This window comes from Poecile atricapillus, chromosome W (assembly GCF_030490865.1).
Source record: "Poecile atricapillus isolate bPoeAtr1 chromosome W, bPoeAtr1.hap1, whole genome shotgun sequence".
In the NCBI taxonomy this organism is placed as follows: domain Eukaryota; kingdom Metazoa; phylum Chordata; class Aves; order Passeriformes; family Paridae; genus Poecile; species Poecile atricapillus.
This window is the reverse complement of record NC_081288.1, coordinates 12,710,053-12,737,671: the sequence shown is the minus strand read 5'-3', so window position 1 is coordinate 12,737,671 and position 27,619 is coordinate 12,710,053. Positions and strand designations below refer to the sequence as shown.

The 27,619-nt window shown below is 41.4% G+C and overlaps 2 protein-coding genes across 4 annotated transcripts in view; one reads left to right on the top strand and one right to left on the bottom strand.

The window, feature by feature from the left end:
• Positions 1-16,255, top strand: part of LOC131591455 (prestin-like) — a 33,132-nt gene extending 16,877 nt beyond the window's left edge. For all 3 annotated transcript variants that reach the window (XM_058862175.1, XM_058862176.1, XM_058862177.1), the window contains exons 6-20: positions 457-638; positions 1,150-1,314; positions 2,632-2,784; positions 4,018-4,100; positions 4,195-4,342; positions 5,957-6,070; positions 6,381-6,458; positions 7,822-7,917; positions 8,705-8,811; positions 9,940-10,009; positions 11,422-11,514; positions 12,420-12,542; positions 13,408-13,617; positions 13,863-13,917; positions 14,471-16,255. In XM_058862175.1, coding sequence (XP_058718158.1) covers positions 457-638; positions 1,150-1,314; positions 2,632-2,784; positions 4,018-4,100; positions 4,195-4,342; positions 5,957-6,070; positions 6,381-6,458; positions 7,822-7,917; positions 8,705-8,811; positions 9,940-10,009; positions 11,422-11,514; positions 12,420-12,542; positions 13,408-13,617; positions 13,863-13,917; positions 14,471-14,613 — 1,820 coding nt within the window. In that variant the 3' untranslated portion in view covers positions 14,614-16,255. The remainder of the gene's footprint in view (positions 1-456; positions 639-1,149; positions 1,315-2,631; positions 2,785-4,017; positions 4,101-4,194; positions 4,343-5,956; positions 6,071-6,380; positions 6,459-7,821; positions 7,918-8,704; positions 8,812-9,939; positions 10,010-11,421; positions 11,515-12,419; positions 12,543-13,407; positions 13,618-13,862; positions 13,918-14,470) is intronic.
• Positions 16,256-18,160: 1,905 nt separating this feature from the next.
• On the bottom strand, positions 18,161-27,613 carry LOC131591383 (26S proteasome regulatory subunit 7-like). Its single transcript, XM_058862001.1, has 12 exons — positions 27,355-27,613; positions 25,446-25,483; positions 24,198-24,279; positions 23,249-23,348; positions 22,794-22,925; positions 22,099-22,171; positions 21,865-21,960; positions 21,038-21,202; positions 20,456-20,543; positions 19,636-19,838; positions 18,528-18,624; positions 18,161-18,433 (listed from the first exon to the last, which is right to left on the bottom strand). Exons 1-12 carry the CDS (start codon positions 27,563-27,565, stop codon positions 18,276-18,278), a joined length of 1,443 nt encoding a protein of 480 aa, XP_058717984.1. The 5' UTR covers positions 27,566-27,613; the 3' UTR covers positions 18,161-18,275.
• Between the last annotated feature and the right edge of the window lie 6 nt (positions 27,614-27,619).

The following is a 27,619-nucleotide window of genomic DNA, read 5'->3' as shown; positions in this document are numbered from 1 at the left end:
CCATAAATTTAAATGTAAGTGCATAGAAGAAACACAAAGGTATGGAACATAACCAGTACTTTTTATTGTTAGTTTATCTATTTTACTTCGGAAGCAATAGAAGAGCATCTTGTATCAGATTAGAAATCATTCTAGAAATGACTGCTGTGAACTCCTGATCTATGATTTCATTGCTGCAGTCAGCTGTCTGTGTGGCCAGGATGAATCTTTAATTTGCAAAATAGAAACTGAGATAGAAAAAAATGATGGTGTTTGCCTGCTGCCGAGGTATATGTTTACTATCTAACTAGCTTTAATGGTGCTGAGTACTGGAGCAAATCTGGGGACTAAAAAATACATTATTAAGGTAGAAAACTCTTATTTTAGTTTAATTCTGCATATCTCAGTAAGAACCACTCCTAAAAAAAAAACTTGTCAGGATTTTAAGTAATTATTTTCCTCTCCCTCTTATTTCAGGCACCTTTGCTGTGGTTAGTATGATGGTTGGTGGCGTTGCTGTGAGAGAAGTGCCTGATGAAATTATTTCTCTGGACTCTAATTCTACTAATATTACAGATGTCCTTGAATATTACAGTGCTAGGGATACTAAGAGGGTTCAGGTAGCTGTGGCTCTCGCCTTTCTTTCAGGACTTATCCAGGTATGTGCTCACAGTTTGCTGTAAGGGCAGCTGCTGCTGCTGGACTTGCAGGGAGTGCTGGGTCACTGTGGGTCCTCTGTAAGCAGACGTGCTTCTGCACTGCACCGTGTAGGACACAGGCTGCTTTATGGCAGCTACATAATGGAACTGGGGATGGATGCATTGGAGACAGGACTTTATCTGGCATCTTAGCTTGACTGGAAAAAAATTGGGTTATTCCCCCTTTTCATTTTTTCCTATCCTATCAGAAAAACTCAACTGATGTTCTCTAATCTGCCCATAAATGCACACAAACAATGCATACATACATACCCATATCTCACACTGTATCTGCCAGTGGCATGGAAGATGGGGTGCATTGATGGCTGCTTACTGAACTGGCTTTAGAAAAGCCAAGTTCAGGTTTGTCTGATCTGGCCTGGGCATTGAGGAAAGGAGAGCAGGGTGTGTGTGTGTGCTATATCCAGGCGATACTTGGAGTCACAGGGTTGGCGCTTCTCTTTTTCGTTAGTTGTGTTTAGGTTTCCTTCGATTTGGATTTGTGGCCATCTATCTAACAGAGCCCCTGGTGCACGGGTTTACCACTGCAGCTGCAATTCATGTCTCTGTTTCCCAATTCAAGTACCTTCTTGGCATCAAGACTAGCCGGTACAGTGGACCCCTTTCAGTTGTATATGTGAGTAATTACACTTACCAAACATGCAAATTCTGTGTTGTCTGGATCTAGCTCCTAAGCTTTTTCATGCTTTTTTGTATTATTTGGCACTAAATGGAATAATCTTCAGAAATGAACTCTGGGTATGAGGTCTTTAAATGCCATAGCAATATATGAATATCTGAAAGTGCAGCCCAAGTGTGACTTGGTAGATCTGCACGGTCTGAGATGGGCAGATTTTAGGATTCTGCTGAATGGTGTGTTCTTCAAAGCTAGGAAATGTTACTCTCAGAATCTTTCCACTCTTCAGTGGATGAAAAGGGAAGATCTCAGATGTCTGTGAAAACTTAAGCTTTGAGTAGATTGATGGCCTAGCCATCAATAATGAAGCTTCAGGATTTCATCTACATGTAGGTTATAGAAAATACTTCCATTTTGTATGTTTGTGCAGATATAACAAACCTGTTGGAAGCAAGTCTGCATTAATGACTAATTCCAAAATTTGCTGTTCAGTTCACTAATCTGGGAACCAGTCATACTAATTGCCAAACAAATAGAAGGAAAGTTATAAATTCAAATGCATACTACCAGGACATCTTGAATATATAACAACCAATTTTCAATCTGCATATGGAAGAGTATGTTGATTTTCTTTCAAAAACCTAATAAATAACCAAAAAGATTACTTATTTATTTATTTTAATGCAGTGGAAGAAGGGGGAATAATCAGTATGGGGAATTATTTACCCTCTAGCAACTTGTGTATTCCAGCAGGTTTTTTTTCTAACACCCTTATAGTAAGCATTTTCAATTAAAAGGTTATTTGGAATTATGGCCAGTTCAGCAGCATTGCAGGATCACTGTTATTTAATCATATTGTTATGGCAACCTCAGTAGTTCTATCAGCAGCTTTATTGTTTTAGAATAGTTCATGCAGCTCCAAGTAAATGTGACTTGCCAAAGAATATTTGATGGTATTAGAAGGAGTTTGCATTTATTGCTTTCAGGTAGCTGCCACTGAGGAATATGTGTGAAAATGTTTAGGATGAGAGACATGGTTCAGTTTAGACTTTTTACCCCATTAAAGTTTTTTCTCCAAATTTTTGCCCCCTTTAAGGAACACTGATATTGTAAATGATTCAAGTGCATTTCTCTCACTGAGATACTCTGTGTTTTGTAGGAACAATGGGTATTTTGGTAAGGCCCTCGTTCACTCTGGTTATAAATTTAGAATGAAACCACAGCTGAAAAGTAATGTATAATTTGCTCTTTTGTGGCAAATCTCCATGAAGAGTCTATTTTCTTAAGAATAATTATGATGCTGCTGTTATGTTACAGAGCATAGCTGCCGTGCTTTCAAAAATAACAACAACCAACATTGCTGCAATGATTGTTGGATTAACGTGCATTGTTTTGCTGCTGATTGGCAAGGAAATCAATTTCCGGTTTAAGGAGAAGCTCCCAGTTCCTATTCCTATGGAGATCATTGTGGTAAGCCAGTTGGGAAATTCTATGGCTAAAGTTCATAGCTATTCTAAAGCTGTAGAAATCATCTCATGTTCTACCTTATCTTACTCAGCTTGAGAGTAACTTCCATTGAACATAATTCATTTGAGCCTTGATCCAATTGAAGGTTTGGATTCCCTTAATTTTAAGAACTGGAATGCCCATATGGAGAGCATAAAGTCATAAAAAACAATTTAAAAACAATTTCAACACCCCCAGTTCCCTATATCAATGGGTAGGTATCTGTGTATTGTAAAACCCTCTCTTATCCAGGAGTTTGGGCTCCTTGGAACCTGACTAATTCTCTGCAAGACAATGCAGAGTGTCTCGAGGGGAATTTCCCACTTGGAGCCAGAGGGCTCAGAACCCATTCCTGAAGGAAGGTGCTGTTCAGAGATTCTGCAGGACTTGCTTGCTTTTTGAAATGTAGTAGCAGAAAGAAGAGCAGGAACCATCAGGACTTAATAAGTCTTCCTTTCTCTGTTTCTGAGACTAATAACTGGCTGCAGCACTGATTCTGTTTCAAACAACTATTCTAAAATACCTGTATAAAACAGACTGTCGTAATACACACAAAGCCTACAGCTCAGACAACCTTTTGCCTTTAAAAGTGATTTGATTTAAAAATGAGTTCTCCAATTACTACAGCTCTCAAAAAACCTGCACATAATGGAGTCAGGAAACAGAATAATTGAAGCTATGGGCACAATCTAGGTAGAAGGAACAAAAAAAAGAGATGCTGGTGAGAGGTGAGGGAGTAATGGTGTAATAGGGCATTTTTTGATAGGCAATAGCAAAACAGTGTTCCTTTCTTTGCTGTTGCATCAGTTCTCTTTACAGGTAACAGGGTATGCACATTCAGATAAGCCAGTGCACACAGACAGGAGTGCCCTTGCGTTTAATTTTTCCAATACACTAATTTGCCAGAGCTTGGCTTAGGCAAAGGGAAATTGAGTGATTCATATCATACCATAGCATGTTCCATTTAACTGTTTACAAAAAAACTGTAAAATCAGGATGAGTTTGACATGATGAAGGGAGAATCATGATGCTTCCTCTTTTTTGTCTGCTTTTTTCGTCCCTAACTCATAGAAAACTGATTGACAAATAAATGTAACCCCTTGTGTGTATTAATCATAGTCAGCTAACCTTTATATCTCTTCAGGTGGCTTTATCTCTTTTTAGATAATGTTTACAAATTTGTTTGTGGATTTTTAGGTCATTATTGGCACAGGAGTTTCAGCTGGAATGAAGCTGAATGAGGCATACAAAGTGGATGTTGTTGGGAATATTCCTCAAGGGTAGGGATGATACATTCTTATTAAGACTGTGCCTTTTCTGTATTGCATATAGTTCTTATCATATTAATTTATAAATATTATTTTCATCTCCAAGGTTACGTGCACCAGCAGTTCCTGAGATTCAGCTAATCCCAGCAATTTTTGGGGATGCAGTAGCAATAGCAGTAGTTGGATTTTCAATGACTGTATCAATGGCCAAGACCTTTGCCCTTAAACATGATTACACCATCGACGGGAATCAGGTAAAAGTAGCAGGGTTGTTTTGTTGAAAATTCTCAGTAGCACCTTTCTTACATTGTTGAAGTAGAGTGCAATATTAGCAAAAATTAGGTTTTTTTCAGGATTTAGAGGAATCCAGCCAGATTTTTGACAACCTACACATTTAAAGGGCAGGAATTAGTTTAAGTTCTTTTTTTCTGGATGTGTTTAAATAACCAGTTTTACTTTTAGCTTCATTTTGGGAAACCTGTTTCTGCTATACTTGGTCATATACATGAATATTAATTTTTGGGACAGACATTACTTGGCCATACTGTCCTGATGTGCAGCTACATTTTCTTTGCTTTCTGTAATACAGCAAAGCATAGAGGTCTCGTGTGATAAATACAGTGCCTTATGTGACAGGTGTGACAGTTATGTGACACATAAGTGTCAGAGAACTCTTGTCTGGAGTTTAAAAATTTCAGTTATGTTTTATAGTTTGTTTTTATTCCTGCCTATTGCAAATGGGCAACTTGTCATTTTCTGAGGCAGCAATTGGTCCTGTCTGTACTTAGCATTCTGAGCATGATTTGAGTGATAAGGACTGTGTTTAGGACTCCCTAGAAAGAAATTATATGTCCTCACCTACTTTGGCCTTCCTGTGCAGTTTAGAATCAATACTTCAATTGGATTATTGGTCAATATCATTGTGGTGTCAAGGGAGACAGAGTTCCTGTGCTGTAACACATCTCCTAGAGCATACATCTGACACAGCACAGATCAGCTGTTACCCCCTAATCTAAATGATTGCCTTCTTTTGAGAGTAAATGAAGTTTACCAACAGAGTTTTACATCTGGTCAGGTGAATCTCATCCTTCATGTCATTGTACTCTGTTACCTGAAGAGAGAAGAGGACAAAGCTGTAGCTGCATGAATATGATTGGCTCTATTTGTCTTAAACATAATAATCACTGACCCAAGTTAAGCATCTAAATCTTTTCCTCAGGAGGTGCCACATGCTATTTTACCTGGGTGTTAAACTGTAGAGCTCCTTGTCACAGTACAAGTTCATGCCAAGTGCTTAAATGAATCCAAAAAGGATTGTACAAACACAAAGAGAAAAACTCATTGAGAACTATTGGAAATGTGTGACTCAAATCACTCAATTACAAATAGCAAGATGCAGAGTAGTCTGGGGAGGCTTTATTATAAGCAAATAATTACTTAGGCATCAGAAATGCAGTACAGAGCTCCGACCTCACTCATGGTTATTTTCCATGTATATTCAGGGTTAAAATTCAAATTATCTCCAAGATAAAGAAATCCTTAAAACAAGCAGTGCTGTCATTCATTTTAGTTTTCAGTCTGATTAATTCTTGTAAGATTTAGGCATGGGAAATGTCTCCAACATTTGATCAGAAACTTTATTTAACAGAACTGAAACCACTACACAGATGATTTAACATACATCAGCTTGTGCATGTGTGGGAACTACAACTATAAGCTACAATTAGGTTGTTTATTCTCTACAATGAAGTTGCTAGAAAGCACTATAAATAAGATGTGGTTGTTAATGTCTGTGGATAGTTCCAGCTTGGTACACCTGCTAAGTGTAACTGCCTTTAGATTTTTTTTTGCTCTATTGTTTAACACAGGAACTTATTGCCTTGGGAATATGCAACTCTGTGGGGTCATTTTTCCAAACCTTTTCAGTCACGTGCTCAATGTCTCGGAGTCTTGTCCAGGAAAGCACCGGTGGAAAAACTCAAGTATGTAGAATACTCAAATCCTGAGCCAAATGAAGTTTACCCTTTGGAGTTCCAAAACTAAAGTCTGAAGCTTATCTAGATGGCCATATTTCTGTGCCTGGGCCAGAAGAAATAAATGGAGTTTCTCATGTTTCAAATCCAGACTGGGTCAGGATAGAAACCGACATGATAGGCAAAATGGGTGATGTAAATGGAAGGAATCAAAAGTCATTTCAATAACCAGCCTTTTAAAGCACAAGGGGTTAGCTAATCAGTAATATTTTCCCTTGAGGACACTTCTAAATAATCTCTGGCTTTTTTTTTTTTCCAGATTGCAGGTACACTCTCTGCAATTATGGTTCTGTTGGTAATTGTGGCTATTGGATACCTTTTTGAACCACTTCCACAGGTAAGGGAGTTTTACATATTAGGCATTGCATTGACTGGGAACAAAAGCCCATGAGTATTGCTAAAACTTGAGATTGTGGGAGGGTTATAGTAAATAGCAGTTTACAGAAAACCTCTAAAATTTTTTAGAAACCTTTAAATTTTGTATGCATTTTTGCTGTAAATTAGCCTAGAAATAAACAATGTTTTGAAGGATCCATGGTGCTCTTTGTTGTTGTTTTTAGTACTGGATATCCTATCTGTCTTTAGAACCTAAGAATACCTCCAAGGAATTCCCCTTTAGAACATTCCCCTTTAGAACTATGTAGGTTGGAAAAAACCTTTAAGATCATTGAGTCTCTCTGTTAACTCAGCACTGCCAAGCCCACCACTGAATGATGTCCCTAAGTGCCACATCTACTCGCTTTCAGTATCGCCAGGGACGGTGACCCAACCACTTCCTGGGTATCCTGTTCCAGTTCTTGACAAACTATGAAGAAACTTTTCCTCATATCCAATCTAAACCTCCCTGGCACAATTTGAGGCAATTTCCTCTCAGAAGAGTCCAATCCCCACCTGACCACAATCTCAGGCAGCTGCTCCTCATCAGACTGGTGCTCCAGACCCTTCCCCAGCTCCACTGCCCTTCTCTGGACTCGCTCCAGCCCCTCAAAGTCCTTCTTGTAGTGAGGGCCCAAAACCAAACACAGGATTTGAGCTGTGGCCTCACCAGTGCCGAGTACAGGGGGACAATCCCTGCCCTAATCCTGCTGGCCACATTCAATTGCAGCATAGGAATTCTGGACTGAGGTTAAAAAGTTAAAGTCACATCTTGGCTGGTAGAAGGCTGGGGCTGCATAATGGCTCAGCATAATGAGTTGGGTTTGCTGCAATTTATACTTATTTGTATAAAAATATGTTTATGTAAGTATATTTCTGGCTTAAAAAAAAATCTATTTTTGGTGCTATGCAAAGGACAATACACAATTCCTCTTTCTTGTTATAGGAGTTGGACCTTGTGTTACAACTATATGTCTGTTGCAGGAATTGTTTCAGCATGTTGTAGAGAAACATGAATTTAAGATTATAGTCTACTGCTTCAGGCACTGTAAGTGTAGCAGCAGGAAGTATAGGAGCATGTGATTCCTCTTGCTAGGAAAGAGTAAATCAAACTGAACTGAATAGGTTTGCCATTTTTGCAGCTGCAGTAAAAGCACATGTCCACTGAACTACCTAAAAAGTTGTGGGTTTTTAAATAGAACATCTGTTCAGTGGACTTATATCAGTTATAAAGTACAGAAGTTGTTATTTGTAATTCTTTGAAGTTCTCACTTGGCATTGGGTTTATTTTGCTTCTGAAAACTGCATTTTTGTAATGTTCTTAGACAGTGCTAGCTGCAATTATCATGGTGAACCTGAAGACAATGTTTAGACAGTTTGGAGATATCATGTACTTCTGGAAAACCAGTAGGATTGAGCTGGTGAGTATTGCACAGCTCAGTGCATATATTTTACTATATTAAATTCATTGCTATTGCCAAAACAGCATAGAAACTTACCAAGGAGTTATAAATTAGTGTTGTATTGCAGATGAGCAGAAGACAGGGAGCTGTAAGTACCCTGGGACAGTGATCTGTTGGAGACAAGAATATTTTTGTTGTTGCTCAACAATCTTGTAAGTCAGGTCAGAAATGGTTTGGTTGCAGTAAAAGCAAAGCTCTGGCAGTTTTGCTATAGGAACTGCACTGAAGGCTGTGGGAATGTCTGAGAAGAATTTGAAAACAGAGTAACAAAGAAAACCACTTGAAGGTATTTGCCATCTTTTAAGATAAACCAAAAACCTGGCTGGAGTGGGCCAGAGCTAAAAGTGTATTGGAGGGAATATTTTGGTGGCGTATTTCTCTCCTGGATGAACTGGCTGATGGAACTGAGTTACAGCTACTTGCAAGCCTTGATTTTTTTTTTTTTTTTTTTTTTTTTTTTTTATCCTAAGGTATTTGGAGTATGATGATGATAGAACAGGATTCCTTGGAGAACAGGACTTAAGGCATTAATTAATACTGTGACAGTCAGATGTTAGTTAGAGTGCCTGGAGCTTTTATGCCCTTCTGAAAGGTTGAGGTAATTCCCATCTGGCATCATGGTGGGTTACATTAGAGCCTGTTCCTGATCAGAAGTGATACAAAGGTTTTGAGGCTGGGTTATGCTGTTGTTTTTGTTGTTAACAGGAAAGGATGCATAATAATTCAGACCTTTTCTTTGTTTTAGGCCATCTGGGTGGTAGCTTTTGTGGCTTCTCTTTTCCTGGGACTAGACTATGGTTTGCTTACTGCAGTAACATTTGCAATGCTAACCGTTATTTACAGAACACAAAGGTCAGATTTCTTCTTTATCAAAATTAGTGTTTGCTGATCTTCTATGTGGTTTTGTTTTTTAAGGGGTGCAAATAAACAGAAGTCCATTTCACCTTCTTCAACTGCACACTGTATGGAATTTCCTTCCTAATACAGGTCATGCCCTTTGATCCAATGTTCACATGTTCTTTTTCTGAGAACAAAATTTTTAGAGGGCATGAACTTTACTCTCAGTAATAAACAGAAGATTTTTCATTTCTCATAGTGGTTGATCTTATTATTTCTTTTAATGCTTAGAGTTTAGACCTTTAAGTGTTCTTGCTGCCAGTTTTGGTACACGATTACGTTTTGCGTGCGTTAATTGTCACGAACAAGATGAAGTTGTGTCAGGTTATCACAGGATGAATGCTTACGTATTTTAAAAGAAAGTTCTAACTTGTAAAATACTGTGGCTGTTCTAGTTTTCAAGTCACTTCTCCCCATTCAGTGTGACAAAGCTCTTATTGTGAAGCTTTCCAGGTCTACAGTGAAATGATTTCTTGCATGTGTGGATAGGACTGGCATGTGAGGCTCTGGAATCAAGGTCTGGTTCAGGTGGAAATTCCGTAAAAGTCTCAGTTCCATTTGCCTTGGAATGAAAGCAAATTGTGAGATTTCCACTCTGCATAAATAAGAGTATTTTTCTGCCATCTCTGCAAACAGAACAGTAATGTACTTTGCTGTCACAGTTCTTGTGAGCTGTGAATATTTATCTCCTTAGGCATTGTCGTGGGAGCAGAGTGGCTCTTTGAAATTGCAGCATGTTTTCTGCCAGTATGAGTTTGCATATTTGCAAGACAGTCAATAGAGTTGCAACAGTTGGTGCTGCAGAGAATTTGCCCTGTACTTTTGGATGCTTTGACTCATGCTTTTTGGAAAATGACAACATTTCCATGCTAAGCTTATAAATTGTTTTTTCACTGACAGAAACAAACTTTCTTATAATTGTGTTGTGCCATAAACTGCTCACTGCATTTAACCATGTTTAGATAATCCTGTACCAGACAGGCCCTGCAGAATGACCATTTAAAATAAGTTTCAGTCTGTGTTAAACATCCATTTTTCCACTTTATAAATGATAATACAGAAATGTTTGTCCTTTCTCTCTAGGCCTGAATACAAAATCCTTGGTCAGATTCCTAACACTGACATCTACTGTGACGTGGAAGAGTACGAAGAGGTAGGAATGTGCTCTTCTGCACTGAGTAGTTTCATTCAGTGGAGCAAAGACAGCTGTGGCAATTTGCTGCCTTGCCCTACCACACTGCACACGCATGCAGTGCTGGCTGCTGAGCATTCACCTGTGTTGAAAGGAAAGAAATAAATTTGGGTTTAGTAGTAAAAGTTGCTTTGTTCAAAATGCAAGCTCTTGGTACTGCAGGTACATTTCAGCAGGTGGTGATGAAAAGTACTTTTTATACTAGTTCCATTGTCCGAGTGTTTAGGAATAGCACTGCTAAACCTGCTAGGTACACAAGTGCATACCAGGCCACTTTCTTTATTTGTGTGGCAGTAGTGCACAGAATCCATGGAACCCAGGATCCAAACTTGTATCTTCTTCAGAATTGCACATACTGTTGAAAACAGCATCCCACCTATCCCCTGTTCATTACATATATGTGATTAACGGCACAATTGCTCACCATGCACTTAGCTTCTCATCAATGCCATTTTGGTCAACAAAAAATTGATGAAAGAATTATATTTTGTCAGTGCAGTGGATATAAACACCAATCAATATTCCAAAACAGCAGCAACAATTTTCTGCACTCTCTGCTATGTTCTCAGAGATGCTGCTGTGAAAGTTGCATCCTCCTTTACTGAGGAACCAGTCTATAAAAACCTATGGAAAAAGATAATGCAGTTCTTCTTTAAATATGATGCAAAGCAGGAGTATGGGTGCACACATTTATATCTGTATGCAAAGGAGAGGAGACTCCATTTCTGTTACACTGAATGCAGTCAGCATTTCCTCCTGGGTAAAGGTGGGGTTGGCAGCATGTGGCAGGCTGGGTGTCTGCTGCTGGCCAGCTCATTTGCGTGCAAAATGTCAGAGTTCAGCCTGTTTAGAGATGACTGCATTTAAAGTAGGGGAAAGAAGTGAATATCAAGACCTTTCTGAAGGTATGGATAAAACCAAAAATTTGAAAGGTTTTTTTTTTTGGTACCTGGGAGTCAAGAAAAATAAAAAAGAGAGAAAGAGGGAAATAAGTTATTCTGCCTGTAGAAAGGGAGGCTAAAAGGAAGCAATTCTGGGAGCGCATGGTTTCCTCATGGTAATACCAGTTGCAAATAGCAACATCAGAGAACTGCAAATATTTATTTTTATTTTTATTTTTTTATGGCTGTACATTTTGGTGCAATATAGAAGGAGAAATGTTACCAGGCATTGATAGTGTGCAGAATTACACTGGGAAAGTGGGAGGTTTTTAATCTCCTGGTTGCCTTTGCTTACAGCAGTGCCAGCCTTCTTTACCTGGAACATGCTGAGCCATCCAGGGTTGGCTGTTGCACTGCAGCATGTTCATATGTCTTGTGATCACACAGAGGCTTTTATTCTGTTTAACTGTGCACATCCAATATTTTCCTTAGGTTAAAGAATATCCTGGAATCAAAATATTTCAAGCTAATACATCTCTTTATTTTGCTAATACTGAGTCATATACAACTGCCCTGAAGAAAAAGGTGAGTAAAGTAAAGTATTTAATTTCTGTCTGTGTCCTGAAAATTCAAACTGGATTCTGAAACATCTTTCAGCGGTTTAGTGTAGTCCTTAGCACAGTGTTTCTCAGCCTGCAGTCCCTGGTGATCTGTGAAGTATAAGAAGGTGATGATCCACCCAGCTACAAATTACCTTAGGAAGCAACAGCATGGTGAGAGGGAATAAACAGACAAAGTGTAGCTTCATACTGACTGCTCCTGAATTACAAGTGGTGGGTGCAGAGCACAAACCGGTCAAACCTTTATTTTTTCAGCAGAAAACTAGTTGCTGAGCTGAAAACAAAATGGCAATAAAAGTTTCCTTGTTGGGTGTCAAACTTTCCTGGAGTGTAAGACGGTGGAATACTGTGGGCATTTAGTGCCTCTCATGGGCAGCAGATGACCTGCACACAGGGTGTGCCTCACTGCCTGTGTCACCCCTGCTTTCACTGGGTGCCAGTGGCAACAGCAGAACCTGACCCAGTGACACCTGCACCTGTACTAACTTCTGAACATTTTTCTGTAGCTCCCATGGAGAGTCTTATACAAAACAGGTGGGTGGTACTTGCCCTCACAAAGCAAGAGATGATAGTGATTGTTGCCCAATTTCACTTCTCTCCCCTTTGCTCTCTGCACTCCAATCAGCATTTGGTTGAAACACGATACTCTCTGATTTCAAGAAAAAAATGAGATGCATCTTTCCCTCATCTTGTTAACACAGTGCTTTCCAAGATGATTTCTTCTTTACACTGTTCTCACCCCCACCAAGGGAAGCTGGAAAATGCAGGCTTGTTTAAATTTATGGCAGTGATTAATTCAATGCAAATTGATACTCCAGTGCCATCCTAACAAGCTGAATTTCCTCTGATCATACTTTCTTCTCCTGACAGACTGGAGTGCACCCTGGTGCCTTATTAGCAGCAAGGAGAAAAGCCCAGAAGCGCCATGCCAGGGAGATAAAGGCAGCAAATGAACAAAGAAAGAAAGCTGTGCTGAAGCTCACGAGCTCTTCGGTAAATATTTACCTCTGCTTTATCAACATACAGGCTGCTTTCATGTTACCACTCGTGTTTTATACAGGGAGTGCTGCTTAGGGACCAAGTGCTGTGCAGTGGGGACAGGAGGCTGAAGGGACAGTGTAAGAATAGGGACTCACTGCTGTATTGGATAATTGTGTTGGACCTTGATTGCATTCAGGTAGCACAGAGTAGCACAGAAACTCTCCACACTGTCATGCTGTCTCACCAGTGGTGTTGGCAGAAATCAAAGCCACCCTGCCTCTGCCCCTCTCCACACACTTGGAATAATAATGTAGGAATAAGATATAATAAAATTAATTCTAATTAGCAGCCCCTGTAACAAGAAGGTGCCATTCCCTCTGCTAATCCTGGTATGGCCAAGATACACTGAGAAGGGTTATTTGGAACATGCTTATACTTTTATGCATGTTTAAATTCACTGCCATGGTGGAGTGTGTGATTTTACCATGAGAGACCTAAAAAAGGCCTAAATTGAGAGCCCATTTGCTGTTCTTTATTTTGAATATATAGGTCTTGATGGAATCAGCCAGGGATAAGACAAGGAAATGGAGTAAAAATGTATAAGTAAAGATGATCAGGTGTCAGTGTTTGAAGGAAATGGATAATTCAGTCCTGAGATAACAGCTTTAAGCTGCTTATGTGTGACCATAAAAAGGCTGGGCATAAGAGAACAAACTTTGATGTAGACATGGAAGTGTGTGTGCATGTCAAGCCAGTTTTTGTAGTGACCAGGAGCTTGTCACCTTTTAAAGGCTTAAAGAACACGAGTGGGGGGAGCAAAGGATTTACATTGAAAAAGCATTGACTGCCTTTAAGCTTTATTCATCTTCTCTCCCAGACTAATGACGTAGAAGCAAGAGTAAAACATGAGATAGCAAGTGATGACTTACCTGTGAATGGAAAATTTGAAGATTCTAATGTACAAGACACAGATGTTCATGAAGAGCATGACCATTTTGTGGAGCCCAAAACAAATATTCATTCTCTAATTCTGGATTTCACCCCAGTGAACTTTGTGGATTCAGTTGGAGCAAAAACACTAAAAGCAGTAAGTAGGATTTTTTTCCCCAGAAAACTTTTCAGATACCTAATAAGGAATGTGTCAGCATGAGACATAACTGCCTGCTCAAATACAATCCAATATCTCACCTAATCACTGGTTTAATTCTGTAAGTTGTAGCTGAATGTGTGGGGAATGTATAATCTGCAGCTTTCACAGTATTGGGCTTCCAGAACTGTGATGTGTATGATGATGTTTGATCTACATTTAACTTCAGCTTAACTCTGTTGTAGATTATAAAAGAATACAAAGAAGTTGGTGTCTATGTCTGCATTTCCAGCTGTAGTGGTGAGTTGAGACTTCTTTTTTTCTTTTTTGTGTGAGTTTTTGGACAGGTTGTGTTTTATCTCCTTCCCTCTGCTCCTGAATTTCCTGCTGCCAGTAGTGCCTCAGTAGTACCAGCACTTTACATAAAATTGGATTTGAGGAAAAGCAAGCCCATATGCATTAGAGCCTTAACTTTAGTGGAAGTAGAGCACTGATGAAATGAGCTCTGTGAGGATCCTGCTTCCATTTCTTCCAGCTGGCAAGTTGTGAATGCCACACTGAACTTAGTATCTTGAAATCGTAGCGGCAATGTAATAAGGAAAAAAGCCTGAAATGTTCCAATATCTGATAATTGGGATTGTAGCATCTTCTGCCAAGAATAGGCCTGTCTGTGTCTGCATAAGAGAATTAACTGTTTGGAGTATAAGTAGCATGTGATGCACCTGGCTATTTCAAATTTTTTAGTAACAACAAGAGAACAAGTTCTCATCTTCTTCCTGCCATTCCTGCCATTGTCTTCCATCTTTGTACTTAAGTGTATGTGCTGATGCCATGTTTGGGTTTTGTTTTGCAGGCCCTGTTATGGATGAGCTGACAAGACTGAATTTTTTTGATGGAAGTGTAACAAGAGAGTTGGTGTTTCACAGTATTCACGACGCTGTCCTTGCTTGCCAAGTGAAAGATGGGTCTGCTGCAAAGGCTGACTCCAACCTTTGAAGAGTGGCATTGAGCAGAATGGGAGACAGATTTATGCTGGTGGAGACTCTTTCTGAATATTTAATTTGCACAGTTTGAAGAGAGCCTGAGGCTGTTTGTATCTGCGGGTAGGGGGTGGTGCTTCTTTTTTGTAGCAAGAGTGGATAAGGAAATGGAAGCCTTCGTGCTCTTGAATTTTTCCCTTCGAACAGGGTATAGCCTTCCAATAATACACAAGCACAAAATTATGCAAAAAAAGAAAATTCAGTGTATTCTGCTGCAATCAGAATCTGGTGGACAAGGTGACATTCCTATTCCTGTTGAGAAAATGGGCACTTTAACTCACTGTGAGTGGGATCTTGCAGGCGATAGCTGTTCTGCAAGTGCAGTACACTGTACCAGTGTCTTTAAAGAACTTTCTTAGATGACTTTTAAAGCCTGATGCCAACTTCTACATACAACAGATTCAACAATTTATAATAATCTGCCAGCTGGATTAATGAATTCACACAGGTGGCATTTGGCTGCTGCTGTTTTTAAACCTGGATGGTAGAGTTATTTCTTTAAAAACACCTAACCTGTCTCAACTATACCCAGTTCTTCATTGATCTCTAAGTGAACTTCAAGTCAGAAACTCATTGTTTAATTATTACATTATCAGTATGGTACTTGCACTGCCAAAACTGTTAGGCTTTCTAGAAAGGAACATGGGTGATTTTAAGCTAAACTTAATTTAGCTTCTAAGTTTGAAGACAAAATGGTTTAAGACAGGAAGGAAGCCTATTTAAGTTAAGAACTGATGCCCTAAATGCAGTCTCTTAATCTGGAATGAAAATTTAAGCAAGGTCTAAATTCCCAGCAGTCCTAAAAAAAAAAAGGTACTTTTCTGTTGCCTATCTTCCTCCCAGTACTGCTTCTGCCTCAGCTTTTAAGTGCTTTAAGAAATGGAGTTCAATGGAACTCAAAAATCGTACATGTTTGGGTTTTTTAAAAGAAACAGAAGCATAGGGTTTCTTTTTCTATTGTCAGCCTGCCGACTGTGGTACTGCCTCACTTAAGGTGTGAGATTAAAACCATGCTAAAGAAATCTTCAATGCCCCTGTTTCCCTCACAGCAGTCACTGTGAAACTCAGCAGAGGCAGGAACATAAGTGTTTCTCTGTAGGTTATTTTAACAAGACAGGGCCAGGGGGGCATCAGTGCCATCTCGTTCAGCACCCTCAAATCACAGGGGCTGTGCATAAGGAATTCAGACATGTTCCTCACTTCTGATCACAGAATGTAATACTCTTACTTCAGGCTCTGTTGCAGCTCAGGCTTGCTTCAGGTAAATTGTTTCCCAGGACCCAGGGAAGTCAGGGAAGATACGTTATTTCCTCAGACTCCCCTACCCATAGGGATGGGAAGCTTTCTGCATCAGAAACTGCTGCTTAGCTGGAGTTCAAAGAATGAAGTGCATGCATGTCAAGACATTGTGTGTGCTTATTTAAACAACTTTTGGTATTTTATAATGTTAACTAGTTCAATAAGCCTTTGTATCTACATACAGTATATTTTTCTACTTTCAGCTTGTCGCAGCTTCAGTTTTTAACTCTGTAGTCTCTTCAGTTCACATCAAAATCCTGTCAATTTCCAAAATAAAGTGATGTCACTTATCAAAATTTTCCACTTTGTCTTGGTGAGACTCTATGAGGGACAAGCTGAGGGCCACCATGAAAGTGTCTGATGCCAAGGGAGGGGCCAGGAGAGGTTTCCTCCTCCAGGCAAGTCTTCCCTGCTGTGCTGGTTCCTGCTCCTCATTTCTGCCACCTCCACGGTGCCCTCCCTCTCCAGGTCAGGCCTCACAGGGACACAACTAAAGCTGGATCTCCCATCCTGGTAGTAGCAGCTGCCCTTCCTGGGGAGCTGCTGAAATGCTGGGCTAAGAACCTTTGCCCAAGAAAGCCCCACATCCCAGACCATGCAGAACAAGTGCTCCTGCAGCTCCCCAGCAGTACTGGTAACTAACTTACCTCATAGAATAAAATCAGGCAGCTTTTGCTCATCTCTTCCTGTGCTTTGCTGGCACCAGCACTGCTTCCCCCTAGCAGCCCGAGCCAGCCCCTGAAAAGGAAACCCACTTCCTCTTCCCTGCACGGAGCAAGAGACCACTATCTCAGAATTAAATCCTGCCTTAAGCTTGTCAGTGCCAGAATAAACAACCCCAAGTCCTTTAACCTTGTAACAGAGCTCCAGTTTGTCTGCAGGGCCTGCTGCTGAAGCTCCACCACAGCAGATTGCACTGGATGGTAATCAATCAATCTGGGTTGGTACCTCACAGTAATCAGGGTCATGTCTTTTTCCCCTCCTTTTTTTTGCAAGAGCACAGCTGAATTCAGGATATCTGGTAAGATCCAAACTCTTCCTCAATACCTCACTTACTCTTCTCAAATAAAAGCTACACTTTATTTCAAGTGCTGCTCCAGGTAAATAGAGATGCTGTCAATGCTGCTTTCTGAAAAAGAAACATTCTGTCCTATCAATAAACTTGCATCCCTCCCTAAAATGTTCTTCCTGAAATGACACACAAGTATTGAGAGTGCCCAAGTTTCCATATCATGATACTGACACTAACCAGAATCCTAACCCAGTCCATGGCTGCATATTCTCCCTATTGCACATACTTCCACTTTCAAAAAATAGAAGTGGCTTCATAATATAAACTTGATAAATAGATGGGTCTCATTTTGATACAACTGACAATAAAACTTCTCTCACTTCCAAGACAAAGCAGTTCCCAAAAGCATTTTTTTTCACTCAGGTATTTCAAGTTCTTCCAGCTCTTCCTCTGAAAAGGAAAATGGAAGTCTGTTGTTTTTTGTTGAGCACACCTATCCCTACAGGAACATGTCCCATGAAAGAAGATTAACCTTCCAAGGCTGCCTGTGGCCAATTCCCAGCCATAGCTCAGCCATGGAGCACCAGGACCCTGTCAGGGTTGCGTGCAGCAGCATCTTAGACAAGTCATACAATGTACCAAAGAGCTCACCACCAGACTGAGATGTCAAACTCGTCACAGCACCATCAGGGAAAAGGAATTTTCCATCTTTTACCACTAAGAAATTACACCTTCCTTCTCCTTGACACATTTACTGTTTTGTAAGATGATACAAAGAATCTCAGCAAAAGGGATAGAAAAACCACCGAAGATAAAAAGAATGGCACCAGAGCATTCATCAAGGGAGGTAAAAAAATGTACCTTCATATTTTCCCTAAGCTGGACAATGCCTCAGACCACCACACACGCCTTCCCACAGCAGCTCCCGTTTTCTTGGGACACACAAGCATTTCTCAGTACATCCAGAAATACTGGAGTCACTCAGGGGTCTTCCAGCACCTCTGTGGCTCAGATTTAAACTTTTGGGGTATAGATGGTGACCAGGGATCTAAACTTTGTATGTCTGACGTTGCCCAGGTATCTGACTTAGAATCATCTGTGGCTTAGGCTATGCTTCTGTCACCTCACTGAGATCTTCTCCCTACAGCAGCAACACTCCCCTGGAGCAGAACACTCACAATGAACACACACATACTGCTTGGAACACTCCATTTATTTCTAGTTTCCAAGAACAAAACATGAATCACTACTCTTGGACTTTTGTTCCAGAGAAAGTTTTGGGGGGACAGGAAGAACCTTCCCAGGTATTAATTGTAGGTCATGTAGCGGGGAGTAGCACTGAATTTCGCGTACGATTTGATGACTTTGTTCACTGCCTCCAGGAAGTCCTTCTCGGTGGCGATTTTCCGGCGCGCTCGGATAGCGAACATTCCTGCCTCTGTGCAGACACTGCGGATCTCTGCGCCTGGGAGAGACAGGGAGAAGCAATTCAACACTGCCAGGGGCCACGGAGCATGCACAGAACTGCTGAAGTAAAGAAATAAATACATTCAGCTTACCTGTGCTGTTAGGACACAGCCGAGCCAGCAGCTCAAACCTGATGTCCCTCTCCACACTCATCGAACGAGCGTGGATCTTGAAGATGTGAGTTCGCCCCTGAAGGAAAGGGAGGAGAACAGAGGGGTTCATGGCATGAAAGAGGCGATGACTCCAGCCTGCAGCTGTGTCCACAGCACAGGCAAATGGAAAATACATCCTGTATTGATGCCTTACGTTTTAGCTTTCATATTTTTCATATTCTGTGCTGCCTAGGTGTGTAGTTTTGAGCTTTATATTGTTAGTGAGCTCTCTTCACAGAGTAGGTAGACAAAACAATTCCTTTTCTAGTTTGATACCAAGGACAGTCGTTACAAGTTTCAGGCCCAAAAGCATAAAAAAGGGTGGACTGAAGAGAGAAAACAAGGATGGGACTTCACAACCTGAAGCTGTGATTGGACAATTAACCCAGATATGCAGATGGACCAAAACTTTTAAAAATTTGAGACTTCATCGTCGGTGAGACTTCATTCACCACTTGGACAGTCGTCCATTTTGTGACCATTTTTAGGTCCATATACGGTGTAGCCCCAGCCAGACTCTTGTACTGCCCAAGGTGTGCCCTTTAAGGCGTTTCAATAAATACCTACTTTATTCTTACCTCTGTCTAGCCTCTGTTCTAGGTCAGCCTTCTCAAGGCATCAGTTCTTGCTGCCCAACTATAGTTTCCCATGTCTGGACTGGAATGTCTAAGTGCCCATGACACTAAAGTAAGAAAGTAACTTTAAAAAGGGCTTTCATCATAGAAGTACCTCAAGAAATCTCTCAAAAGAGCCAAACAGAACACATTACAACTTCTGAACTAAACTGTGGATCTGGTTAAAGGATTTTTTCTCTGTTGAGCAGGAACATACAGTGATTACAGCTGCTTACTATGGCTTCTCAGCCAGGATAGAATCCGTGCAGTGTGGGAAAACCTTTGGCACATCATTAATCCCCCGTATTTCCATGTAGTTTCACATAATTTTAGAGTGCTGCATTTGCTGATTCTCATAAACTCCCAGACAATGATGTGCTAACTGAAGAAACACTCTTCTATCAGGACCCACTTGGCAGTGAAAGAGCTCTCACCTCAAGATCAGGCAGGCTGAACTCTATTTTCCTGTCCAGCCTGCCAGGCCTCATCAGTGCTGGGTCCAGAGTGTCGGGTCTGTTTGTGGCCATCAGCACTTTGATGTTTCCCCGGGGGTCAAACCCATCCAGCTGGTTGATGAGCTCCAGCATGGTGCGCTGCACCTCGTTGTCACCCCCGGCTCCGTCATCAAAACGAGCACCTGTGGAGGAGACACAGAGTTTCACAGAGGCAGCTCCAGGCCATGGACACAGAGGTTTCACAGTGGCTGCAACACAGGACACCTGGGAAAATGGTTTTAAATGGCATACAAATATTTGTGATGAGTTAAAGGGGTGTGATGAGTTAAAAAGGTCCTTAGTATGACAGGGCCACAACGCTGGAATAGTTTCTTTGTTCTGCCCTTCCCTCAACCAGAATCATCCTTCTTCCCCTATCTGTGTAAAAACTGTCCTATTTCCAAAAGACCTAAGCACTTTTGAGAAAAAAGAGTAATGTTCAGGAAGTAATAAAGACATGGAGTCTAGTCCAGAAGCTGAAGGGGATTTAAGTTAATGGTACTTTTCTGCAAACAAAATACAGAGATTCTTCACTGAAGTTCGATTAATCTGGATGCTCCAAATGTGCAAAAATGGCTTCCCATCTGGCCTGCATAAACCACTTCCTGACAGCTTCCTGGACATGGGCTGTGCTGGGAGAAGTTGTGCTAACTCAGTATTTACAAGCACTTCTCTTAAAATGCAGCAATCCAGATACAGAACTACAAGCAAAGCTGGAAGCTCTCACAGGAGATTAGAACTGTACCTACTACAAACATACCTCCAATGGCATCAATCTCATCAAAGAATATAAGGCAAGCTTTTTTAGTTCTGGCCATTTCAAAGAGTTCACGAACCATTCGAGCTCCCTAAAATCAAAAAATCAAGATTTTGTTGGAGATTTGAGGCACGTTAAAGGAAAACTATCAACATCAAACTTCTCATGCTTCCAAATACTTCTAAGCTTCCAATGAGAAAACTCTTTTTATTTGTTCACATATATAATGGGACAAGTACAAAGCTTAAAGCAATTTATAAAGGAGAGAAAAATTACTGCTCTTAGAAGTACAGATTAAGTCATTTACCTCAGGGCCAGCTGAAAAGTAAGTGGCAGAGTTGGGAACAGAATTTTAACTCAAGTCCTCCTGAACTGCAGACTGAACTCTGTACTGAAAAATCCCTCTCATCAGTGACAGCAAAGCTGAGGTCATGTCACCACTGCCTGACCTGCAGTGACTTGTCTTGACAGCTCCTGCCCCCTGCACCTTCCAAGTACATCCATCCCTCACTCCCACTGTGGTGTCTGGTACCCAGCAGGGAAATCTGCAAACCCCTCCACACTCCATCAAGTACTTGCTCTTACCTCTCCCACATATTTCTGCACCAGCTCAGATCCAATCACCCTGATGAAGCAGGCGTCAGTCCTGTTAGCCACAGCACGGGCACAGAGGGTTTTGCCTGTGCCGGGTGGCCCAAACAGAAGCACTCCTTTGGGAGGCTCAATTCCAAGGTTCACAAATCTTTCAGGCTGTAACAAAGGGAGCCAGAAGGCAAGGTTATGTGCAAATTAAAGATTATGTGCATCAAAGTGTATATGCAAATTAAGGAAATCATTAATGAAGAGCAACATAAACAAGGCTGGGCCGGATTTCACTTGGTAAAACCTGACTTCTTCTCATTAAGTTGTTTACACTCTGACATTGTTATTATGGGGTTAAATGTTTCTGAAAATCATGTAGAAGTAGGCTGCAAGTATGCTTGGTATTAGGGATGGTCTAGCAAGCTAAAATGTTTATGGTAACGGGAACTGGTACTTGGGGTCTCTAAGATACCCACCCAGAGATAAGATTCATACATGTTCATACAAGGATGAGCTAACTCTAATGAAGCAATACTGATAAAGTTAATGAAGCAATGTTAATGAAGCAGTATTGATAAGGTTGTTATAGTGATTACTGCTATAGCTGAAACTGTATAAATATGTGCACTTTGGACAAAGATGATGGAGCTAGATTTGGGTTGCTGAATCCCCTAGCTCCCGCGCTTCAATAAAGCACCTGCATATAATCAATCTGTGACTATGTGTGCTCTCGAATGCTAACAACATTGTCTTTTCTTGCTTTTTCAGATGCTAACAGATGACCAGAATACTTCCAAAGTAACTGAAGCTTCAATCTGGAGGTTACTTACATGAAGCAGAGGGGTTTCGACCACCTCTCTCAGCTTTTCAATCTGCTCTTTACAGCCACCAACATCACTGTAAGTGACATCAGGTTTTTCTTCTACCTGCACAACAAAGAGGTGAGTGAGCAGTTACCAGCCTGGTGCTGCAAATCTCTATGGGCTTTCAACAGCCCACAACAAAATCCAGCGAAAGGAATCACAAGATAAAGCTACATCAAAGTAATTAAAGAAAACTCTCACTTGCATCATGGTGACTGTGGGATCAATCTTTGGAGGCAAGGGGATATGGATTTGGTACTTGTTTCTGTCCACCCTGGTGAGGAAGCATAAAGACTATTATTTTAGCACTGGTTAAGTAAAGTGTTATGTAGAAACAACTCTGTAAATGAGAAGCTGAATTCTTGAACTGTTCTTTTCTCTGGCATCAAGAGAGCCCAGCCCTGAAAGCTAACAGTCAGGTAGGCTAGATACTGGAATTATTTCTGCAGAAAATTTTAAGGTTTCCAAAACTATTAATCCCAAAGTATTTTGAAAATTAACATTCAAAATATCCCACAGAGCTGGCAATACACTGACTCTTAAAGTAACAGGTTTTACGTCCTCAGTGAACATTTCCTGGCTGCCCTGAGTGTAACCGCAGAGTGCCAAAGAAGGAGCCTACACACGCTCCTTTGAAAGCTGGGACTGCTGGGGCCCAAAATGAAAGGTTTCTGTCCAATGACACATGGGTTTTGTCAATTTTTGTCAAAAGAACATCAAAACAGGATTCCAGCAGAGCATACAGGTGAGTTACTGTCATCCAAGAGAAAGACATTAGTGGCGCAATCTCAACTACTGCAAAAATTGGAAATGAGGGCTTGTTGAGCTGTCAAACTACAACATGAGAAAGCTCCAGTCTGCAGGAAGACTCACAAGAACACAAAGATTTTGCATACCCAACTCTCATGCCTTCTTCTATGTCAGTAGGTGCCACCTGGTCACTGAGATCCACCACGAACTTGGCAAATTGCTTGACATTGATAATGTACTTGGGATCCTCAGAGTCTGCATTGATGATCTTTGTGCACCTAACACACAAACACAATTGCACCTCCAGGCAGACAAACTGTTTGCTATCTGCATAAGCATCAAGAGAGTCACATTTTCCAAATACAACAGAATACCTGTTGTATTTGTCATTACACCATTACAGCATCATACAACAACTGCAGGAATAAGTACAAGTATGAAATACATCACACACAATCATAGTTACTTTATGATTTGGTGGTAAAAAGTACTTCCAATATGCACAATATGAACTTTATTTTTTAAAATTCGTCCACACAAAATCTATAAATCAGATTTTTAATACTATGGAGCTCTACTGGAAGGATAAGAGTGCTCCCACCTTGCAACTTGCAATGGTTGCTCACTTTGGAGAGTTTGTTTATCTGCAGCCAGATCCCAAAGGGCAGGAGGAGCCAAGCCAGTGTCGGATTCCTTGATTCCTGCATGTAGCACAAAGAAGCTGAGGAGGAAGCAGCTAACTGGGACGTCAGCCATCCTTCCCACACCAAAACCTTAGAGATAACCCTGCAGGAAGCTTTTTGAAAGACCTCCAAAACAACATATAGACATATCTTTGATGGATTTCCTAAAAAACAAGTTTCCTAAGGAAAGAGCCCACATGACCACACCAGCTGAACATTCAAATCCCAGCCTGGCCACCCCCTCAGACAATTTTGAAGTGTGGGGATGATTACAGCAGGACAGAGCACTTATAGTAGAAATCAGTGCATTTCACTAAAGGAGTGAAACACTGAGCTCCAGTGCAAAGTATCAAAAACTAAGGGATTCACACAGATGAAAACCCCATAAATCTTCCAAAACATGCATATAACAAGTACCATCTCCCTGATGTATTTAGAAGAACTGAGATTATTTTACAAGAGAAATTGTGGTCTTCCTGGCAGAACTGAAAGCCACTGCAAGATTAGCAACAAGGCAAAAAAACATACACCAGTGAAAGAAAAATTAGGAAACAAATTAATTGTTATTGTTATTACTACTTCATTATCTGGTGACAGAAAGAGGCATTTGTTTCATACCAACATTAGGTATAAAATCCACAGTTTTGGTTAAAAATGTGTTAAAGTACAAAATTACAGAATCGGATGTAGTTCTGCCCAGTTGAAAAAATCACCTAACAAGCAAATATCTTGTTCAAAAGAACTGTGTTATTTTGATAAAAATAACAACAAAAAACAAGGCAGAAGTTGTTGGAAATCAACTTCTTACAACGCCTGTTTTGGTATCTGTGGCTCTTCTACTGAAATCTTTCTAAGACAAACACATACCAGTGAGTTCATTGATTTTCTTAAGCAGTTGTTGAATATCATCTTCTACTTGCTTGATCTGCCTTGAGTACGTGCTCTGCCCCTGGAAAAGGAATATCATGTGGATTTCGTAAGTTAAATTACCTCATGTTTAGGAAAAAATGACAAGCGCTCCCACGCATCAAGATGTTCAACAGACTGTCTTGGTACAACAGCCAACCATTGATGACAGCCAAAAAAGACAGAATTAACTTCCAGTAACAATATTTCTGTTTACAAAAGTGATGTGCAGCTACACACAACTGACCAACCGGGAAGGTGGAAATTTTCCACATTTGTAAACTTGAATAATTTGTTTTTCTTGTAAACCTGTTCAGCCTTACTTTTTCAAACTATTTCTTCTCAAGTTTAAAAAAAAGACTTAGTAAAATCATATATACAGAGAATTCTAAATACACTTTCTGAAAACCATCCGTGCAAGTGCTTTAACTGCCTAACCCAACCTTTCCATCATCCACAGAGGACAGTAGAAGGATCAAGGGGCAAATCATAATTCTTGCTCATGATAAAATGGTTTTTTTGATCCAGATCTGCCTAACACAGGCAGATTCAGACCTGGATTTGCTTTACAATACCTCTTTTGTAGACCACCGGGAAAAAAAAAAAAGAAGCTGCAGTGAGTACAGCTGTATTTCAGGTCTTTGTAAAGAAGTCTTGTTATCAACAAAATTCTGACTTCTGCCAAATATACCTAAGCTGCAAGTTTCATCTTCCAAGAGTTCTTTGGCAATCAACTGTACTTCCCAGTGGAAAAGGCAGATTGGCATTTCAAGCCTTATTGTCTGTGGAAGTGCCTCCCAATGTTATGTTCTTTCAAAATGATGACTAAAAGCAAGTCAATTTGGTGGCACGAGGGGTCTTAAAGTTATTTTTTTCATAAACTAAGAAACCTGGCCAGTGAAAAAGCCCTAATAAAGCCCTGGCTGTTATACCCCTATGGCAATCAGTGATGAGATACAAAACAAAAATAGAGAAACGAACTCTTAATCACTTCCAAGTTAACAAACCCGGGATTATTTATATTTATTGCATGCTGTGACCTTCTCATTGGAAGGTGAAAAGGGAGGGAAGATTTTGGCAGGAGAGACAAGCACCAGAAGCAGTTACTCTCTACCTGCTAAGTGCACACCCCTCCCTCCACTCCTGCACTGTATTCCCCACAGAAACTGCTTTGTGTCTTTAACACTCCCACATGTGTGTGCTACTTACGTATGTTTTCAGCAAGGCAATATCTCCTTCATCCAGAGCTGAAACAAGACAGGAGAGACTTAGCTTCCAGTTCTGAAAACAAAACCAGCAGTATTGATTCTGCTGCTAAAAGATCAAAACATGTATTTTGGAGATTCTTTTGAGTTTTCACTTTTTACTGAATCAAAGTGGAACAAAAAAGTATTAGATATACAAGAAAAATGAAACAGGGTCTCCTGCTACCCTCTTCAGTCCAGAAACCTACACCACTCAGAGTTCATAGCAGGCAAGCCACTTCAACTCTGCTTCACTCAGAGTAGTTTCCCAGACTATGACTGCTCAAAAAAGGGATGGAAGATATCACAACTTCATCTTTTTAACATTTTGTTTCGAGATGTTCAAGAAAGCATCAGTGAAAAACTGTCACCACTTTCCACTAGCGATGTCTCTGCACAGAGGTGGCTCCAGCGACCCCTCTCCGTTGACTAAGAAAAATACAACTCTGCTAGGGCCACTCTCTGCCACACCACTCTCACATCACTTGCCATTTAATAGACTTTCAATATCCCCTTTCCCTTCCCATCCCTATTTCCTCTCTTGTCTAATTCCACTCTTTTTAAGACAGATGGAGCCCAAACCACACAGCATTGGTGATCTGGGTGCAGCATGTGTTATACAGGATTCTGAAGTCCTTCTATGTTGATCCGTACTTCTTTCCTGACTATTTGTACCACCCCATTGATTGTTTTTATAGCTACTGAACACTCTATAGTTGCTATAATTTAGAAATCTTTCTTGAATGGGAGCACTTCGAAGTCCACCATTAATTACATTTTGCACTGCTTGTGCTTCCAGATGCTTTATTAAATATTTACTAACACGAAATAAAAATCCACAGCCACAATAAGTTAAAACATGAGGAGTAACCGGCAACTTTCACACCGTGCCGGTATTCTCAAAAATCTCTGCCGCTTTCCCTCTCCTGCTTCCCGAACTCCGAACGAAAGAGGCAGCACACGGGAAGCTCTGCGGCGCTCCCCCGGCAAGAGAAAGAAATTGTCATGGAATCATCAAGGTTGGAAGAGACTTTCATGATCATCAAGCCCAACCATCAACCCAGTCCTGCCCCTGTAACCCCGAAATCACATCACGCAGCACCAGATCCGGACGCCTCTTAAACTCCCCTAGGGATGATGACTCCATCTCCCTGGGCAACCTATTACAATGTCTGATCACCCGACCTGCTTATTTTATTTTTTTTCTAATATCTAATCCGAGTCTCCCCTTCTCACCTTCAGTCCTTCAATCGAGGGATTTCTCTCCCTACGGGCACGGGAGAGTCCAGCCCCCACCTCACCACAGCCTCCTTTCACGGATGTGTACCATTATTGTATCACGTTTTTGTGGACATTTTAAGTATAAAATTAAGTATTAAACCACAAAAGGCATTTTTTTTTTTCTCTCACGATGAGGAAATTCGATATTTTAGGAACCTTTTTGTGAAAGAACCAGACTTTAAAGGCGGTTGTGGCTCGTCCCCTCTTCCCGTGAGGATCACGGCGGCTCCCCGGGCCAGCCGCACACGGTGCCTGCTCTGCACCCCCGATGGGCCCTGCAGGCCCTTCCCGCTCTCCGGCCCCGAGCCGGCCCCTCACAGCCGCGTTTACGTGAGGCCCGGCCGGCCCCGCTTCCCTCCCGGCCAGCGGCGGCACCGCCCGAGCCCGAGCTCCGGGTCGGGATGGGGGACAGCCCCGGGGCGGCGGCCGCAGCGCCAAAGCGCGCATTAGAAACATTTTTCAGCCTTTTCAGTCCTTTTTTCTCCGCCGCTCCTCCAGCCCCGCCGCTCCTGGCACCGACATGGCCGCCGGCGGCGCCGCCCCACTCCCGCCCCGGGCGCTGCTCGTAGAGTGTCCTCGCCATCGCCTCTCACCGCGGATGGGTTTGTCCTCCTTCTCCTCCTCCTTGGTTTTCCTCTGGTCGGCTCCCAGGTAATCCGGCATCGCGCCCACCCGCCTTACGCAGCACCGCGCCGCTTCCGCCCGGAACACAAACCAGGGTGCACCGCGGCCCGCGCCCAGGCAACTCCTTCCCCCCGGCGCCGCGGCCGCCACCGGGAGTTCCGCGCTGCGCCGCCGGTTCATCCCGCGGCCCCGGGCGGCGCCGCCGGTGCATCCCCGCGGGAGCCGCTCCGGCCG

Coding starts and splice junctions, on each gene's coding strand:
- LOC131591383 (XM_058862001.1), bottom strand. CDS start 27,565: ATGAACCGGCGGCGCAGCGCGGAACTCCCGGTGGCGGCCGCGGCGCCG. Junction 23,349..24,197: donor GAAAATCAATGAACTCACTG/GTATGTGTTTGT, acceptor TGCTACATGCAG/GAATCAAGGAATCCGACACT. Junction 22,926..23,248: donor CAACCATTGCAAGTTGCAAG/GTGGGAGCACTC, acceptor TTTGTGTGTTAG/GTGCACAAAGATCATCAATG.